Genomic DNA, 20,554 nt, shown 5'->3' with positions numbered 1-20,554 from the left:
GAAACTGAACTGCATACTTTGGAAAGGAAAATGCACATTGCATTAGAAATTAATTAGCAATTGAATCAAATCGAGATTTGTGGATTGAAATCGAATTAGGAATATTAGTACCCAACCCTATACTTGAAAAACATTCACATTTGTTATTTTCATGATCGGAAAGCTATCTGCTAAAAATGAATGATGTGATCAAGAGTAGCACCACTTAATGTCCCATAATTCACCTCTCTCTTGTCAGCAAAAATAGTGCTTGATGGCACTGGTGTCTACTTCAGAAACAGGAAGTAACTGGTCAGGGGTGGAGGTAGTGAGAGAGTAAGATAAAGATAAAAACCGAGAGAGGGAAAGATAGAGCAAGCACATGGGCTCTTAGCCAGATATGCGAAACCTAAGTGAGCCGACCATTACGCCTCAGTGCTTTCTCTAGAAACCTCATCTGGAAAGTTCAGCATCTCTACACAGCAACTTCAATGACCTCAGAGGCCCCAAAAAGTGTGAGATATGAGGTGTTTGTGTTAGCATGACGAGAGCTGGTGAGCTGTGGTCTGAGGGTGGAGGCCGTTTGTTATTGGATAGATGGGTGTGGTGTCAGCGCAGTGAGAAGTAGGTGGGTTGTGAAATTAATTGACGGTGCGCCCATAGTTGCACTCCTTTACAATGTTGCCTGCTCAGCAGAGCTTGTGCAGGTTTTTCTGCAAAATAGTTGCACCTTGCTTCAAAGCGATGGGCCACTCAAAGGACTTTTAACGCTGCTCCTCCCAAGGCAAAGTTCAATCCAGACATGCGACGTGGGAGATGAGCAAGAGTCTATCAGCAGTAGAAAGGAACAGGGCGAAACAACAAATATTTGGCAGCCGTTCGCCCATCCAAAGGCACACAAGAGCAGCCCCCAGTCGAATGTTTGCTTTGCCGGTGGAGAGTGTCTCCACTCATCACGCTGTTTTCACTGAGGTCATCACAGACGTCAGGAGAGTGTGGTTTCGGCCAGCTCTTTCTCTCGCTCTCTTTCTCTCTCTGCCCACCGCAGCACCGTTGACGATGCATGTATGATGTCAGTGTAGCTTCACACCCATAACGCCCCTCACCGATAGTCCAGAAAGTCCCCAGAGTTGACCTCCTCCCTCAAAAGTTGTCAAAGCAAGTTTTTCTTTTTCTTTTCTTTTTTTTGCAAAGAAACGGGCCTCTTTCTCTGTTGTTTTCTGTCTATGTAAACAATGGGTTCTGATCTGGTTTGGTGAAAGGATAATATGATTAAAAGGGGAGTAGATAGAATATTCCATGTCTGTCTTTTGGGATCAGGTCACATTTGTCATGAGAACTTACCTCATCTAGAAAATCGATTTTCATTAGGGTGAAGTCATAAAGGTTATTGTTGATGTCAGTGTAAAAACACACGTTGCCAAGCCAACATGTATCATATGTTTCTGTCCCTATAAACAGTGAGATTTATGACTTTAAAAATACCTATATTTTTCCCTAATCAGTCCCAGACAGACACATTTTCTACACAGATTTTGTGGAAAAGTGCAAGGAATTGATTTACATATGGTAAAATGTGTTCAGCGGAGCGGAAATATTAAATAAATTATGATGTATTAAACTGTATCTGAAAACTACCTTCATCATTCAAAAGTTTAGTAAATAAGTTTTTATGCTCACCAAGACTATCAAAAACAGTAAAAACAATAATATAATGAAATAGTTGAAATGTAAATGAACTCTTTTCTATTTGAAAATGTAATTAATTCCTGTGATGTCAACACTGACATTTTCAGTGTCACATGATCCTTCAGAAATCATTCTAATATGTTGATTTTGTGAAACATTTCTCGTTATCAATATTGAACACAGTTGTGCTGCTTTATATTTTTATGAAGACCATGATTTTGATGAATACAAAGTTCACAAGAACAACATTTACTGGAATTTTATTTGTAACAATGTAAAATGTTTACGGTCACCTTTAAATCAAATGCATCCTTTCTGAATAAAAGGGCCCTGTGGCCCTTATAAAGAGTGAGATTCCTCGCCAAAAAAAAATTATAAAGATATGAGCAAAATAGCTAAAAGCAGCATTTTTGGGGGGAGATGTGATGCATGGTGGCACAAGCAGCACCAGCTGGGAGGAGGTGTGAGCGTTGTGCTATACCGAGGACGTGCATTGGAACCTCCCTCCTGGACCAAACTGTGCTTTGTTCCCCTCCCAAAGGGGAAGGAGATTAATTCAGTGCTGGATCAGGTAAGCCCAGTGATTTTCCCGGGGACGTTGCAGCCGGTCTTTTGGGATTAGCTGCATGCTCTCCCGGCAGCTGGGGGATGAAAGTGGAAGTGTGGCTTGCAAATGGCCTCCAGGCAGGAAAGGAGCCTTGACAGGTACACAGGGATAAACACTGATTGCATTCAAAAAACACATTGTCTGCTGTGATACATATCAAGGAGGGTTTCTCTTTGTGTTTGAACATCTGTCTTCTGCTTTTAAAATGTGCTGTGACTGTGAAATGTACGTACTGATAGTATAATGAGCTGTTACAGATTCTTGACGGGTATATAAAATGTATACCGCAATAAATGGACAGATACATATTCTATGTGACTAGCATGCGGTGTCTGTGCATTAGGAGAGGATATGGTGGAGTTGGTGTAGATTGAACGAGGAAGGGGGGGGAGGAGTCCCTCCGGGATACGGGCAGACTTAACTTCGCTCTCAAGGCCAGATGCAGTAGGCCTACACCTGCGTCTCGATAGCGCCGTCCCCCTGCAGCTGTCCGCTCACCTCTGTCACCTGCCTCTGTGTACAATTCTCAAACACAGCACGACCGCTGAATCCACAGCCACCATTCTTATCAGTGTGCATTAAATGTTTGAATGCACAAGTCACCACAAAATCTAACTTGACCATTTTTATATTTGTATGGAATATTGTAGTATTTATTATAAATTATCTGTGCACATCATTCAAATTCATGTGCCCTAGGTGTGTTCGACATCAAAGTACAGCGAGCGATTCGAAAGCATACTGTCAACTCATAATCGTTCTTGTGGACATTTCGATTAAACAAATTGACAAATGAAACATACATTTACAATAAAACCTATAACATTAATTTACGGTGCACAATTTTTTCTACATAGACACAAGATGAATCTACTTGAGATTGCAATGTTCATATACACATGAAGCAGTTGTGAGACAATATCTTCATAACAGTCTTTTGCATCTTGTATTGAATGTAGCTCATATTTGAAAAATTATATTGAATGCTGGAATCATTATTCCTATACAGTGTACAGCTACAAATAAGACAAGCTAATAAATAACCACAAACAAGACATACACAGGCTCGGCGTTTGAAAAGGAAATCTGATTTACAAAATCAGGATATTGCCAAAAAGAAAGTTCAAGCTGTGAGTTTGAACAACACAAAAAGTAATAAAAACTATATTTTTATATTTTGAAGAACATCCGTGGTACTTTCAAAAGTCACAGAGGTATTGTGGGTGGTTGCTATGCCATTGCTACATGGTTGCTAGACTATTCTCAGTGGTTTTTAGTGTGTTGCTATGCACTTGCTATATTTGGGGTTCTGGGTGGCTTTCGGCATGTTGTTATGTGATTGATTGCTATATAGTGTGTTCTGTTGGTGCATCCCAATTTGTGTACTTTTGCACTATTCTGTGCTGTTTTGTAGGATAGTGTGAGTAGTGTGTTCAAGCTGAAAATTACATAAAGAAAAAGTGCACTTTAAATATCTGGATGATGCACTTCATTAACAACAACAAAAAACTAAGTGTGGAATGCTGGAAACTTTGAACTGTCACAGCTTTCCTAACTATAGTGGGAGGGGCTATCAGACTCTCATGGTGAATGACAATATATCCTTATAAAATGTGTAAGTACATAATGCATAGTATAAGCATATGCATCATTGGAGACACAACTTATGTGGTATTGAGCATGTTGCTATGCAGTTGCTTACTGGTAGAGCCAAAATTCTCTACCTTATGAAGTATTAGGCCTTTCAACCATTATCATCCAGTAAGCAAAAATCTGTTTAAAGCAGCCTAACCGCACACTTATCCTTGTATGATTTGCATTATCTGAGGTATCATACTGTCAAACCCCCTATCATTCTACTATGAGCAATAATCATGGCTTGACTTTGTCATTTTGATTGAAGCTTGTAAACCAAATTGATTAAACTTATTTGGGCTGGAATTGAGTGATGCTGCTCAATTACTATTAGTAGGCTATTAGTATACAGTAGTACTATTAGTATACAATGTAAGTTTACAAGAATATTCCACCATCTGAATTTCGCACATGATGAAAACAACATTTAAAATAATAGTTGTGGTTAGACTTTATTTTGATTGTCCCCGTCATACATTCTGATGACTTTGAGTCTACAGGTCAATTAACTCTTATTAGAGTATTAGTAGACTGTTAGGGTTAGTAGATTAAGTTGACATGTATTTGCAAAGTTACTTAGAATGTATGTGGGGAGCATCAAAAAAGTGCTAGCAGATATTAAGCAGACAGTCTACTAATACTCTAATAAGAGTTAGTTGACATGCAGGTGCAACTTTACACTCTAAAAAATACTGGGTTAAAAACAACCAAAGTTGGGTTGAAAAAGGACAAACCCAGCAATTGGGTTGTTTTAACCCAGCGATTGGGTTGTTTTAACCCAGCAATTAGGTTGTTTTAAGCAAACATTTAACCCAACCGCTGGTTTAAAACAACCCAGTTGCTGGGTTTGTCCATTTTCAACCCAACTTGGGTTGTTTTTAACCGAGCATTTTTTAGAGTGCACTTATAGTCAACAGAATATCTAAAGGGGACCATCAAAATAAAGTGTTACCGTAGTTGCTTTTCAAAGTAGTTTTTCCCCATCTTCTACTGTTCTTGCTTTTTGCTCCAAGTCCTTGTCTGCTTCATCACAAACTATGCAATACGATTCACCTTATATGGCTAGAGGACACTGACTCCCCCTATTAAGTCTAACCTCCAAACTCTGCTTGTCAACTCCAGCCTATCCTCCACCGCGATGACCCCACACTGCTCTTATCACTGGCCAAGAATTAAACTGCAGAAACAGGCTTCTTTTAAGGGAGAGTGGAAACACTAATGAAGGTACTTAATGTAATGAAATGTTTGCTTTATTTTATTCATTTGTCTTAAAAGTGTAAAGCAATTTGGTTCTCGGTATTGTTATGATTATGGTTGACATTTTGGACCCAGTTGATCAAGGTTTAGCTAGTTAGCAATGGCAGCTAGATGTTGGTAGTTGTTGCAACTGCAAAAAAACATCCTTCTCAGTTAACACCATTCAAAATTAGTAATGTTTTCTGACAAATTATGTAGAACAGATATTATAAATATGCTATATTGTGGCAAGCAGGGTGGGGCAGAGAGCCATGGGAACGGAGCGAGTGTTAATGAACACCACACCGGTCTCGAGTCTCATAGCGGAGCTCCAGAAGGATAAAAGGATGAGAGAGGTCCAGGCCTGGACTTCGTTTTATTATGTTTATATGCGGCAGTCTTCGATGAGGGGCTGCCGCTTTACTTTCGTTTTGTTGTCTAATTCTCACTATAGTTGCTTATTAGCATAGGATATTGACTGTTTAATTGTACATATAAAGCACATATTAATGCCTTATTCTGCATGATATTCTACATCCCTTAATCCTACCCAGTACCTAAACTTAAAGGGATAGTTCACCCAAAAATGAAATTTAGCCCATAACTTACTCATCCTATGACATTCTTCTTTCAGACGAGTAAAATCGGAGTTATATTACAAATGTCCAGGCTAATCCAAGCATTAGAATTTGATTCATAGTTGCTCAGTTTTTGAAGTCCATAAAAAGTGCATCTGCCCATCAAATAACATGCTCCACGCGAATCGATGCGTTTGTGTAAGAAAAATATCCATATTTAAAACTTTATCAAGTAAACTTTCGACTGACCGCCTTCCCTGTTCAATTTATGGAAAAATTGTTGAAAGTTCTCCTGCTGATCGAAAGACTAACGCGACCAGGTACGCTCGTCATGACGTCACGTACGCATCTTGAGTTTCACTTTCAACATTCAACACTTTTCCATGGAAGGCGGTCGGTCGAAAGTTTACTTGATAAAGTTTTAAATATGAATATGTTTCTTACACAAACGCGTCGATTCGCTTCAGAAGGCCTTTATTAATACCACGGAGCTGCGTGGAGCATGTTATTTGATGGGCGGATGCACTTTTTATGGACTTCAAAAGCTGAACAACTATGAATCAAATTCTAATGCTTGGATTAGCCTGGACTTTTGTAATTTAACTCAGATTTTATCCGTCTGAAAGAAGAATGTCATATACACCTATTATGGGCTAATTTTCATTTTTGGGTGAACTATCCCTTTAACAACTACCTTACTATTACTAAGCAGTAATTAGGAGTTTACTGAGGCAAAAGTCGACCTAAACTAAAGTGAGAACAATTTATTATTAGATATATTTAACATTCGCCAGTTCTGGCAACAAATCTTTGTCATAAATATATTATATACATGTGTGTATATATATATATATATATATATTATATACATGTGTGTGTATATATATATATATATATATATATATATTATATACATGTGTGTGTATATATATATATATATATATATATATATATATATATATATATATATATATATATATATATATATATATATATATATATATGCATGTGTGTGTGTGTGTGTGTGTGTGTATACACTCACCTAAAGGATTATTAGGAACACCTGTTCAATTTCTCATTAATGCATTTATCTAATCAACCAATCACATGGCAGTTGCTTCAATGCATTTAGGGGTGTGGTCCTGGTCAAGACAATGGCTGCGTCCCAATTCGCCTACTTATACTACGTCCTAAAAGTATGTACTCTTTTTGTGAAGAAAAAGTACATACTTTTGAGTGTGTAAGCAGAGCAGAAGAGTATGCAAGCTTTGGGACATACTACTTCGTCATCTTTAACGGACTCTGTTACGTGCGTCCCGTCACCGTTTAAACTGCCCTGTCAATCATCGTCACAGTTAAAAGCCCCCACTTTCAATTTAATTTCCTACCGTATCGGAGAGAAATGTAGTCGCTCGTTGATCTGCCTTTCGTGGGTCTTTGTGCAGAGACTCCTCTCGTGTTTTTGCAAAGTTAATGGCCAAACGTATCATTACAAAAGTTCTCAATGCTGCTGAAGGAGAAATATAATGTGGATAATATTGAATAAATATCTTTTCGTCAGGTTAAATACTGATAATTGCTCACTCAAACCACTTTATATAATCCTCTCCACTTAACCGTCAGACTCGCGTAACCGTCATGTTGTTTTTTTAAACACTTTTTATCCGCGTTTGTAGTTCTAATCGAATCCTCGTCCATCTCGCAATGGGTTGTGGGCAATATCAGCCGTTAGAGTGCGCATCGATCTGCACTTCGGATTCTGACCGGAAATAGTAAACCATCCGGGAATCTTTGGAATACTTTTTTCAACATACTAAGATTTGGGACATACTAAATCTTTTTTCGAATACTATTTAGTACGGATAGTATGCGAATTGGGACGCAGCCAATCTCCTGAACTCTAAACTTAATGTCAGAATGGGAAAGAAAGGGGATTTAAGCAATTTAAGTTTATATATATGCACATACTCACCCCCATTCATTCAGGCCTATATGACTGACTTTCTTCTGTGGAACACAAAAGAAAATATTTTGTCTCTCAAGGTTTTTTTTTTCTATACAGTGCAAGTCAGTGGGGTTCAATCTTGTATTAGACCCCATTGATTTTCATCATATGGACAAAAACATTCTTCAAAATATCTTCTTTTGTTCAATCTGTAAATCTGTTTTCACACAAGGAGGGAAAAAAAGCTTGATGGCTATTTTTCAGCACTCTGTCACCCTTGACATAAACCCCTTTATTGTGCATCTCTATGAGTGGGAGGATGGACATGGTATTAAACAAAAAGCACTGATAAGGTTGTGCAGAGGAAGTGTTCTGTGTGCCAATCCCCAACTGACTTCCACGATCCGTCCAGGCATTTCCCCTCCACAGGAAACACCCTCACCAGGGAACATGTACGGAATGCTGCCTTTTGTTCAGAGAGAGAGAGATAAGCGGCGTGACAACTCTCCAAGTGTGGTATTTTTGCATCCTCTCGCCATCAAAAGGAGGTTTATCGAAACGAAGGGTGGGTAATGCGCTGTCTCCATCTCTCAGCTGGTCCTACATCTGGTCCAATGACTCATTGTCTACTCCCTGCAGGAAAATTGGGCTTAACTTCCCATCTATCTTGTAAGACTACATATCACCACTTTCTGTGCCAAAAATTGCAAGTAATATGGTTGTGAAAGAACTGAGGCTCTTTTGCATAAGCACAGACATTTATCAGGTCGAACACAATCAGCCCAGACTTTCATTATACAAAGGAACTTTCAAAGGTCCGTTTTTCCAAATTTATTCAGAAAATCTTTAGCCCATACTAATTTTCTCAAATCTATATCTTTGACATATTAGCAGTGCTTTCTGGTTTAAAAATACATGTCTAATAAAGTAATTGTAAGCATGTCTAAAAAAGTGATTATGTGTAGCTTTTTATATTCATGTTTCTTTTTATTTCTAGGGACTTGAGATTCAGTTCAGCTAAGATTATGTTTTTGCACTGACCCTTAATAAATAAACTCATAATAATAAATGATTATTATTATTATAATATATACCCCTGTCAGTTAAAAGTGTCAGATGCAGAAATACACAAAGGATACCTTACCTTATAAGCTTACGAATTCAAAATTCATCCTGTGAAAACCGTTTTGAAATTGGTTACGTTACCATGGAAACGATACCCTAAATTCTTTTAGCAGGCTCCTCCCCTATTGGGCGGTGTCAGGCTTCATATTAAATATTACATATTTCAACTACTTTATAATGAAAACCTTTTCTAATCTTGACAAAACACATATCATTGGAAAACTCTACAGGAGTCGGAGCCTCAAGGTTCCATATTTTGTGATTTAAGTGATGTTTGGACAGAAATGTATTCATTTGTTACAGGAAAATTCCTCAAAAAAATAAATTAAATGTAATGTGGGTGATACCCTGTGACTATTTTTGATACAGCGTCAAAACAAATCTCATTGGAACTAATTTTTGAGGTATCAACTTCAAATTTGGAACACAACTTGGTTAGACATTAGGGTTAGGTTAGGGTTGGGGTTATGGCTTTGATTTTATAGTAATTTTAGAGTAAGAATTTAGTCAAATATATATTTTATATTAAATAAAAAATATGTAGTACAGTACATTTGATTTACAGTAAATTTAAACTTCCATAGCTTTTCATTATTTAATTTTTTTAAGTGCTTTCAACAATAATCTGCTGAGTATATTCTTTAAAACAAGACCAAAGTATATATTCCAAATCATTCTTGAATTACAACCATTTAAGTTTGGATAGTGCATTTTCACATCTATTTAAAAAAAGGGAGGTGACAGTTAAGGGGTTAATGTAAATAAAATTACAACCCTAAACCAATCATTTAACCCTGAAACCATTTTTGCTGTACATAACACACTCAAATTCAGCGATTTAAAAATATACATGTAAAATATAAAAAAAACTGTCCATTCTTTTGTGAGGAAATCGAGGGCTGCATTATCATGCTGTACCAAAAAAGGCTACTGAGAGTATGTTTTACTAATGTTGCATCGTTGTCCGTAAACAGACAGATTTTCCTTATTTTTCCTCAGAATATGTATTAATATGAGCGGGGCACAGAATAGCAACCTTTTAATTCACCACTGACTTTCAAACTGCACCTCGGAGGGCAATCAATGAAATGCGCAGTCCTTCACTAAACCGTAAACATCTTCAGGCTGTCTTGTTGTATTACATGTTTGCAATAGCAACATTATAAAAGCGTGAAATTTACATCACAAAATAGGGATGGTATTAACCAGCACTGGCCTCGAGATAAAGGATAAGCACATGACTGGAGTCTCAGAGCTGCTGTTTAACAGCCTCAGGTAAAGAGAAGGGCTCAATTTCATATTCAAACACTGCTTGTAAGAGGCTCTGTATCTTTACTGGACAGCAAAGAAAATCACGCAAACTGGCTTAAGTATGTCATCATTTTTAGGTCTTAAAGGGACGCTCTTACCATTGTAGACATAATCTGAGCCTCAAACAGTAATGGAAGATGCGCTGGCATATAGAGCTTCATATTCATACAAATGTTCAACACACATCATGGGGTCCAATTTCTGGGATTCAAAATCTAATTTAAATCTGGATATAATAACATTTTTAAGAGTTTGAAAAATGTGAAGAATAAAACAGATTCCATTGTATTAATATTAAAATGTCACTTTACCTTAGTTTTCCTCAGTTGTTAGACAGGGTTTCTGCAGGTTTTATGAAGGTAAATTTAAGACCGATTAAAGAAAATTTAAGAAATACATTGAAGGGAACAAAACGTCAATATGTTCTCTAAATGTAAATGTCTTAAGCACACAATGAGTTATGTTAGGTGACACTTCAAAGTTTGAAAATTCTATTTCCAACAGATCTCCATAACTTTTTAATTTTCATACCCAATGTTTTAAGCATAAACTCACTTAATCTTTTTCAATTTATCAAAAACAAGACTTTTTTTCATTTCAAGTAAATGGACCTTGATTTAAGGATGTTCAGAATTTCTACTGAAAAAAATAAAATAAAATTATTTGCAATGCATACAATTTAATTTTGCTGTTAAATGTAGGGCCCTATATGAAATCTGTTAATTTTTTTTATTTGTTATAGTTTATTCTGTTTTAATTTGGACTCAGCTTTAAAGTTAAGATACAATTTGTATTGACTTTCATTCATCTTCGTAACACAAATTAATATATTTTTAATGAAATCTGAGAGATTTCTGTCCCTCCATTGACAGTCTAAGCAATTACCACTTTGACGCTTCAAAAAGAGATCGTAAAACTAATCCATGTGAATTAAGTGGTTTATTAAAAAATTTCTGAAGAGACTTGATCGCTTTATATGATGAACGAAAGACTTACGGGTTTAGAACGACATTAGGATGAATAAATGATGACAGAATTTTCATTTTTGGGTGAACTAACCCTTTAAGTGTTCTGACCTCCTTTTGATTTATTCATCCAAAATTTGACAAATTCCGTGACATTCTGCATTATACAGTAAATTCCATTTTTATGAATGGATTCTGCAATTCCAACCATGTTTTCAGCATCTTCGAAATCATAGGGCCCTAATTTAATGTCATGATTTTGAATTTAAGACATTTAAGCCTTAAATTGTGGAACTTCAAATTACTTTTTTTTTTTTAAGACCCACGGAAACCCTGGTTAGATGATGTAAACTTACACAGCTTGATCATAATATCCTACCAGCCCTGAAAATATTTATATTTGACTGGTATGACTGACATTTTAAGATGTTATTGGCAGATGTATTAGCAGCAGATGTTATTGAATCCCATGATATTGCTGATAAACCTTTATGTAAAACACTAAAAATGACTATGGCAGTATTTTATCTTCATGTATCATTCTTCAAATTCTGAAAACGTGTTTATATTGAGCTTAGATACATATAAAACTATTTTTTTTTTTACAAACAAAATGTGAGTAGTGCTTACTGGCCCAAGTCAAGAGACCCTGCCCATCCAAGCTTTTGCCCTTCCTTCAATATACGTTTATACAATTTTTCATGTTTTATTATCCATTAGATAATCATTCACCAAGTTTAATCCATAATAATAAGGCTTTCCTTGGCAAGTAATAATAATAATAATAAACGGAAACTGAGGTATAAAAAGTTGATTTTAATGGAGTATGGAGGACTGACAACTCAGCCAAAATCAAAAGAAACTAAAATCACAAGATACTGTCAGCACACACACTTTCAATGATGAGCAAAGATTCATTGCAGACAAAGTGAATCTTAAATTAATGTAGTCCAACAAAACTCAGCATTTTTGTGTTGGAGGTGTTGAGAAGTAACAGCGACATGTGATAATGGAAAAGTGATGGTGGTAATGAAGAACGAGTTTTGGCACATTGAATATAAAGTATGACAAAGTATGACAAAGTATGACTATGATGTATCAAAGGCACCATCAGACCATTTGATTTGTCTTTTCTGTATGAAGACATGACAGTGATAGCATTGAGAAATATTGAAAAGTTGGACTTCCTCCCCTGTCCTTCACATTGTTAAACTTTGGTGCAGGAATATTGCTAGAATGTACCTTCTCTGATCAGGTGATGTATTTGCAGCCCTTGATAAAAACATGTCCATATGTTTTCGCTCTCTCCAAAGATATGCAAGTATATTCAATTTGCAATGTCACAGAAATGTATTCCTTAAAAGAGATGAAGAAAACAATCAAAAACCACTACCTAGAATAAAGATCAGACATATTTTACACGCCACTGGTAACCACCACCAGCCCAGCAGTAACACTTCTTAATATGTCACTTTTGACATATTCACACGAACACAAAAAAGCAGAAAGAAGCACTTGATTAAGTTTACCAACACTGCCCTAAGAGTTTTACTATCTTACTACAATTGTGATTAATTCACTGAACTGTATAAACAAGGTGAATTGTGATCTGTTTTGTTGTAGACAATTTAAGGACAGACAAACAAGAATGAGTGTTCAAGTAGATAATCCTCCTTTAAGTTCACATTCACATGGTTAGATGACCAATAGTGTCATGCTGCGTCCCAATTCGCCTACTTATACTACGACCTAAAAGTATGTACTCTTTTTGTCAAGAGTGTTTAGCAGGACATTGTACTTCGTCATCTTTAACGGACAGCTCTGTCGCTTAGTTACATGTATCCTGTCACCGTCTGAACTGCCCTGTCTATAAATCTTGTCACAGTTAAAATCCTCCACATTCAATTGAATTTAATTTCCTTCTGTATGTAGTAGCACGTTTATCTGCCATTTGTGGCTCTTTCATGCGGAGACTCTCCTCATGTGTTTGCAATTTGAATATAATGATGCATTTAAAAGTTAATGGCCAAACGTATCATTACAAAAGTTCACCATGCAGTTGCAGATTAAATTTAATGTGGATAGTATTAAATAAATATATTTTCGTCAGGCCCCTTTATCTAAACCTCTCTACTTAACCATCAGACTCGCACATCTCTCATGATTGTAGGTTTTTAACACTTTTTATCCGTGTTTGTAGTTCTAATTGAATGGGTTGTGGACAATATTAACTGATAGAGTGTGCATCGATCTGCGGAAAAAGTAGACCATCCGCGCATCTTTGGAATACTCATTCCCACATACTACGATTTGGGACGTACTAATTCTATTTTCGAATACTATTTAGGACGGATAGTATGCGAATTGGGACGCACTCTAAGTGTCTTCTTTAGCCACCACAGGTGGTTTAACCCAATGGTAACATCAATCGTTTTTGTTATATTAGACCGAACTGAACGAACATCAAGTAAAACCTGTAATACAAAAAATGTTGACAAAAAAAGTGTATGAAATACAATGCTTTAGCTCTTATGCAACACTATAAAAATATTTGCACAGACGTCAAGTACAGTGTGACACAAAACTACAAGTGATCAACTGAAAAGAAACCCAAACTATGGTAAAATCCTCAAAGGATTTTTGGATTTATTATCCACAGTGTTTGAATGATTGCATGCACATATCTTTATAGCATAGTATCCAACACAGGCATACTACTTCATTGCACACACAGAATACTGTGCAATATCAAAGATGATGGTTTAAAGACAAGTCTTCATGTCTTCAGACAGTGATTCGCTTGAAGCTGGGGAGTCTGGACTGTTTGTAAGTTGCAGAGGAAACCCAGCAGCAGATGGTTTCCCTTCCTGCCTGCACTTTAGGTAAAGCACTTTAAGCAAAAGGTCGACCTGGTAAATATTTGGTTTCCTCCAAACTCCAGGTTTGGAGTGCCAGGTCAAAAAAAAACCTTCACAGTGAGCATAAAGTCACATGTGGACATTAATGCAACACGCCACATCCGTGGACTAGACATGCTGCTCTTTGGAAACACTTCCGTATTGTTTTCTTTAGTGCAGCCGCAAGGTGTAAAACATTGAATTAGGCCATCAAAGGTGAAGCATGATGGGAACATAAAGGAAGAAGGAGGCTAACAAAACTGATGTACCTATATGATGCATCATTCAGTAGGACGGCGATTCAAGGCTTTTTACAGGCAACTTTGGCTTTCCCATTATTGCTGGACTTGAGTGGTGTCATCTCCACATCAGCCACGGCATCTGATGGCAAACTGCTACGCATGCGCTCAATGGTCTTCTGGTAGGAAGCTTTCTCCTGTTCCAGAGAACGGATCAGGTGCTTCATCTTGCTCTCTCGTGACAGGAAGCTCTCCACGCTGCTCTCCAATGTCTGAATCTTCAAACGAGCCGCCTGTTAATAAGAAAGCCAAACATGAGAATGATGAATGAATCTTGTGAAGAAATTGTTTGTTCATGTGACCATATTAGAGGTGTGCTATATATAATCTGCGATAATATCCCTCACACACACCCAGAGAGTGCATGCATACACTACGTGATGTAGTCCAGTAGATTATACTAGTGTGTGTGTGCATTTAGAGTGTTTTACTCTATATTTATCATTTAATATAGTTAATAAATATCACAGAGTGCAGTTTTTCTCCAGGTATCAGCATTATTTTTAACAAATGTGATATTGATTTTATTTTAAAATTCAATTCTTGTTTACTAAACAAGAATTTAATATTAAGTGACTTACATTTTAGACACCATATTGCCTGTTTTCGCTCTATTTCGCCACCGAAAATAGTTCAAAACAAAGACACAGAACTGCGTCTCTGAGGCGGTGTTTTCTTACTGAATGAATCAGCATTTTGAACGAATCAGTTGAATCAATGATTCATTGACTAAGATAGATTAAGACAGTCAAATGCTTCGTTCCTTGAATGAATCAGCCGTTTGAAGGAATCGATTGAATATCAATGACTCACTCATTAAGAGTGACTTGCTGCCACCTACTGGCTGTTTTAATTTCACAGTTAAAGTATCTTTTCATGTTTTAAATAATTTCAAATATCAATATTCCACGTTTTATATTTTAAACATCCAAACATTATTTATGCATAACTGCCGGTTATTAATTTGTCACCTCTGAGCTGCATTAAACAGTCTGGTAAAAGATCTAAATCTGTCACTTCAGATGCAGCTTCTGTTTCCCCTCTGCACTGAAAACTTGAATTTTGTTGATACTTATTTAATTTGATTGGTAACTGCCCTATTGTGCCTTATTATATTACATTTTTATTAAATTTATGAAACTGACACAAAAGATGATGCATGCATATAATTAGGTTTAAAAATATGATTCCTGTCACTGCTGTGAACTGACCAGTGACCACCACACAGGATATGAAGAATATCATAAACTTAAGAAGTCAGCTGACCATGGCAGTTCTAAACCTGCCATGGTACTGTCATAACAAACTCGGCAAAATATCGTCTAATTATCGTTATCGAGAAAATCCCAGAAAATATTGAGATATACTTTTTTGTCAATATTGCACAACCCTAGACTATATACACTATCAAAAATCATCTGTACGTTTTTTAAATGTTTTTGAAACCAGTCTCTTATGCTTAAGAGTGTATTTATGTACAAAGTAATTTATTCCTGTGATGGAAAGGCTGAATTTTCAGCAGCCATTTGTCTATTTTTTGGTGTCACATGATCCTTAATATGCTGATTTAGTATTTAAGAAATGTTTCTTAGAAATCAAAGAAAGTTTAAAAAACATGGTTAGTAAACCATGCTGAACATTCCAGGCCAAGAACGGTTTATAATTCTACCGTAGCGAACTAAGCACGAGTGAAAATATAACTGGTACCGTTCCTTGGCGTTCTTAGAACCGTTCAGCCCGTCAGTGGAAAAGCAGCTAATCGTCCCCTTGGAAGTATAAGGGTCTATCTGACATTTTTGTCAAAAGTGAGTTATTCACATATTCTCATTCTGGTGACAACTTATTTACATTATGTGATGTTTTTTTAAATTGTGAACTGTACATTTTGGAACTTTTTTTATTTAGAAATAAAATAAAAAAGGTTCTATCTACACAGTCAAATGGAATACAAAAACGTTGAAGCTCAAACATCTCAAAACCGGTCAGATTGCAGATAGAACCTTATAATTCCAAGGTTGCAAAATGTTTCTGTCACTTTTGATTAATATAATGCATTCTTGCTAAATAAAATTATTAATATTTTTTTAAACAATCTTAAAGAAATCCAACTTTTTAAAAGTAGTGTATTTAGAAAGGGTGTTTTTAATGCTACTTTGACATTTTGACATATCAAAGTACATTTTCTACATGGAATGTAAAATGAGTTTTGTATGAAAACACATTTATAAGCTGGCTCAACTAATAGTATTAGAAGAGTCATAGTACACTTTGGAGAATTTAGAAAGTGAGCCAAATATCTTTTCACTTTCCCCTATATCATGTTTATAGGAACAGCTTGGTTTTAGCAACAGGTTGTTTTTAAGAACAACTTGGAGATGAGCATGTTGTGACGCTACATGTTTAGACTAATGGAGTGTCAAAGATAATTCATTCTACCACATTCATAAACACTAGTGGATAACAGATCAACAAGCTACTATCAGCCAAATTCCTATTACTTATCATTTTAAATGTGCAATGTGAAAATCTAAATTTTTGTATTTTGTATCCATTTTAATATTCTTTGGAAGTAAACGAAGAGGCGTATCTGTAAAGATCTTAAAGCTGCAGTCCGTAAGTTTTGTCTCTGTGTCGCCATCTCTGTTTGAAACCTGCAATTGCAGTTATTTGCGGAGTTATCTGTACGCGAGTTGTGCATCAGCGGCTCCTCAGATTAATCTAATGTTTCATGAATCTAATGAGGAGTTTGTGCGGCTTGCTGTCAGTCACCTTTCTTTAGATACTGTACTTCAGAATCACAGATTATACGTCTTAGAGTATAAACGAAATAAGAATTTTCACCGGAAAATGTCATCTGAACAAGTAAGTAACATGTCTGACACTTTTGGGAACAAAACATTACAATAAATTGCGCAACCAACGGTGATTAAACCTATCGATCGCTCATATAACATCAAACCATGCAAATTATTATTATGGTTATACTTTGTTCCCAAATTGTTAATGTTAACAGCCTTAGCATTGCTTGACTACGTGTATTTAGTGTGTATTAGCGTTACCTGTAAATTAAAATTTCTGTACAGTCTAATCTTTTGCTTTTGACTTTGGGTAAATCTCCAGTTGTCACTGATGATTGTCATTTGGGCCTTTCTGGATTACAATACGCCATCAAAATGATAAATTTAATTATTCCAGCTGCTGTGAGAAAAGGCTATAAATGATCCGCTGAAGAACATGCGGTTTGCTCCTCACATGCATTACTACTACTAGCCGGACTCCTTCTTTATGTATACAGATGCGACGTAATGACGCAAAGACATGCTTGAATTTCCCACGAGAAAACCATACCACTCAAATTATAACACATTATTACAAGCTTACCGTTGTGAATGGGGCTAAGGTAAGGAGATATTTTTGAATACTGGCTTGTTGTGTACTTGCTCAAAAATTGATTTTGGATCATTTGTAACCCAAAAAAAGTTGTGGACTGCAGCTTTAAGTTTTAGCCTGTTTGTCTTTTGTACTCTGCTGCCACACACTGGCAATGAAGGAACAAAACACTTCTCTACTTGTGCTATTTTGTGATAATACTATACAACTACATACCTGCAGTTTCTCTAGCAAGTCCATGTTCTGTTTCTTGAGCTGGGCATTGGATTTCTCCAGTTTATCCAGCCTATCAGACTCTTCTGATGGTGGAGGAGCGTCTGACAACTCATCCTGCAGGACATGGTACTCCACTTCATACGCGTGCAGCTGCTTGGAGATGTCCATCTCAAGCGCCTGCAAATTTCATACTGACCATTAGAATATGCCACAGATTCTTTCAAATTATTCACATACTGTAACATAATATCTATATCCATTTTTTGAATCTTGTTCAATTACATTAACAATACAGGCTTTTGGTTTTTGACTCCACCTAGTGGTTAAAGTGCATTGTAGTCTAAATAGCCTGTTTGGAAAGAGACACCAGTGTACTCCATACTGCACAGGAAACTATGTGTGCTGCCTACTAATAAAATAGTATGTGAAACAGTATTTAGTATGCTACACTGTTGTCACATGATCCTTTATGCCATATGGTTACTTACAGGATAGTATCCAGTTGGTGTAAAAAATTATATTTTGAGTTTGATCACATAAGTCAAGGAAGACATTTCAAAATCATGACTGATCAGAGTTATTGTCAACTAAAAAAAAACTTTTTTTGACAATCATTTTCCGTAATTTATATAAAGCTGAAAAAAAAAATATATATATATTAGCTTAGCAACTTACTGTAACTTAAAAAAAACTGAAACTTAAAAAAAACAGAAACAAATGTTAACAATTTTTGAAATGTTGCCTTGGCAAATATATAAGCTGAAGTTGAAGAACTTTTAAAGTGAATTAAATTAAATTAAAATAAAATAGCCTAATTCAACCCAAACCCAGTAATAAATACTATAATAATATAAATAATAAATAATACTAAAATAGCACTGTGACTAAGATTATTTACAAAGTCATATTAATTGATAGATTTTATGGAATATTTGTGCAGTGTACGATTTAAACTAAATAAAGCAAAATAATATATAATTTTCCTTATACGTTCTAATACATTTTATATTAAAATCTTGATATTGAAAAAAATATGGACACATTATGTGCCAAGTATAAAATTCCCCATAAGTCCACGAATAAAATTTATTTAATTTTAAATGTACCTTGGTGATCGTCTCTTCCATTTGGCTTTGAGTGAGGGTGGGGATGGTGGATTTAAGGTAGTCCACGACACTTTCAAAGCCGTCACACTCGAGTATCTCTCCCTCGTGGCTGCTCAGCAAACACAGGGCCACCTTAAAAATCACCTCCGTGCCTTGGACAAACAGCAGGTCTGCCACAGAACACACATACATGTACAAGAGTCAAAGGCTATACAATACTTCACTTATGTGTGCAATGCATGAATTTAAACACATGATCATTTCACCACAGTCATCAGGTTCCCCCTAACCCCAACACATACCCAACATTCCTTCAGGTCTGTTAGGAAGTTATGTAGGAAGTGAAATTTACCAAATATACGGGCAACAAAGCCAAGCGGGAACTGAGAGGCGAAGAGAGTGAGGAACCAGGGCGCGGCGTACAGGCTGGGGCAGATCTCATGCTCCTCCAGGTGATTGTAGAGGTTACGGTGATAGTCGTGCAGCAGGCGGGACAGCTGGTACATCTGGATCTTTAGAGAGAGGAAGAAGAAAAAGTCCTACACTTACAGGAGTGAACTTTAAACAGGCTCAAATGAGACTGGCTGAGACTGGCTCTCTCTCACGGGATTAAACATTGGCACATCTGATGATGAATAACCACTAACAGCTGAGGAGGAAATAGTGTACAAGAGGTGGAGACGGCTGTTTGCATACCACTTGAGCAAATGTGAGTTTAAGTCAAGTGTATTAAAAATACTGTGCTGGTCGCCATAACAAAATTAGGATTTGGAATTTACATTTCACTAAAAGTAAAGCACTAGTTTGTTTGTTTTTTAAATAGTTGTTATCAAATTTAAGGTGTGCTAGGTAACTTTCAAATGATGTTTCATTGGCTAATGCAACAATGGCTTTGAATGTTATACTGACACCTAGTGGTGTGGATGTAGCAAGAAAATGTTTCAAGGACTGATGATACTTTAATAATACCCCAAAAAGGCCATACTTGTTATTAATTAATTTTTTTAATGAAAGTGTTCAATAAAAATTTTGTTTTTGATGCAATAGCAAATAATACAAATAAATTTAATATAACATTCCGTTTAGGACACATTGTTCTATACTCGTTTTGTTATCCGACACAAAAAACAGACCTGCTACATTTAACAATAGGCATAATCACAAAAGCAAAAATACCAGTTCTGAAAGAAAAACACGAACTAGTGAAACCTGACACTCTCACACACACACAGCGCACCTGCAGGGAGATCATGTCGGGGCGGTACTGCCGGCGAATGCCCAGATCGTACATGAGGAACTTGAGGGTGTCGAAAGCCTGTTCTTCGCTCATATGCAACAGTAGCAAACCGGCCACAAAACTGATGCCCTGGCAGTAGCCCACCTCCGTGTCCAGCAGGGAGTAGGCCTTCAGGAGATTGTACAGAGACAGCTGTCCAGCTCCCAGCTGAGCACTGAAATACTGGTGCGTTGGGAATGTCCGGCCTGGAAAAGGGAACATCACTTAAGTAATGTGCTGGGTCAAAAATATAACACTATAATCCATGTGAATTAGCTGCAACAATATGAAAATACACAG

At 36.5% G+C, this 20,554-nt stretch overlaps 2 protein-coding genes across 4 annotated transcripts in view; one reads left to right on the top strand and one right to left on the bottom strand.

The window, feature by feature from the left end:
* Positions 1-20,554, top strand: part of piga (phosphatidylinositol glycan anchor biosynthesis, class A) — an 882,343-nt gene that overhangs the window by 617,675 nt on the left and 244,114 nt on the right. The gene's annotated exons all lie outside the window — the stretch shown is intronic.
* tbc1d4 (TBC1 domain family, member 4) overlaps positions 11,872-20,554 on the bottom strand; it is a 40,095-nt gene continuing 31,412 nt past the window's right edge. For 2 of the 3 annotated variants that reach the window (XM_079822322.1, XM_079822324.1), the window contains 5 exons: positions 20,216-20,460; positions 19,331-19,490; positions 18,979-19,148; positions 17,873-18,049; positions 11,872-14,499 (listed from right to left, as the gene is read on the bottom strand). In XM_079822322.1, coding sequence (XP_079678448.1) covers positions 14,269-14,499; positions 17,873-18,049; positions 18,979-19,148; positions 19,331-19,490; positions 20,216-20,460 — 983 coding nt within the window. In that variant the 3' untranslated portion in view covers positions 11,872-14,268. The remainder of the gene's footprint in view (positions 14,500-17,872; positions 18,050-18,978; positions 19,149-19,330; positions 19,491-20,215; positions 20,461-20,554) is intronic. The other variant, XM_079822323.1, reaches the window with a different exon arrangement.

The sequence above is a fragment of the Gobio gobio genome, assembly GCF_949357685.1.
Source record: "Gobio gobio genome assembly, chromosome: 7".
Taxonomy (NCBI): Eukaryota; Metazoa; Chordata; class Actinopteri; order Cypriniformes; family Gobionidae; genus Gobio; species Gobio gobio.
The sequence above is the reverse complement of the archived record's forward strand: the minus strand, read 5'-3'. Positions and strand labels throughout refer to the sequence as shown.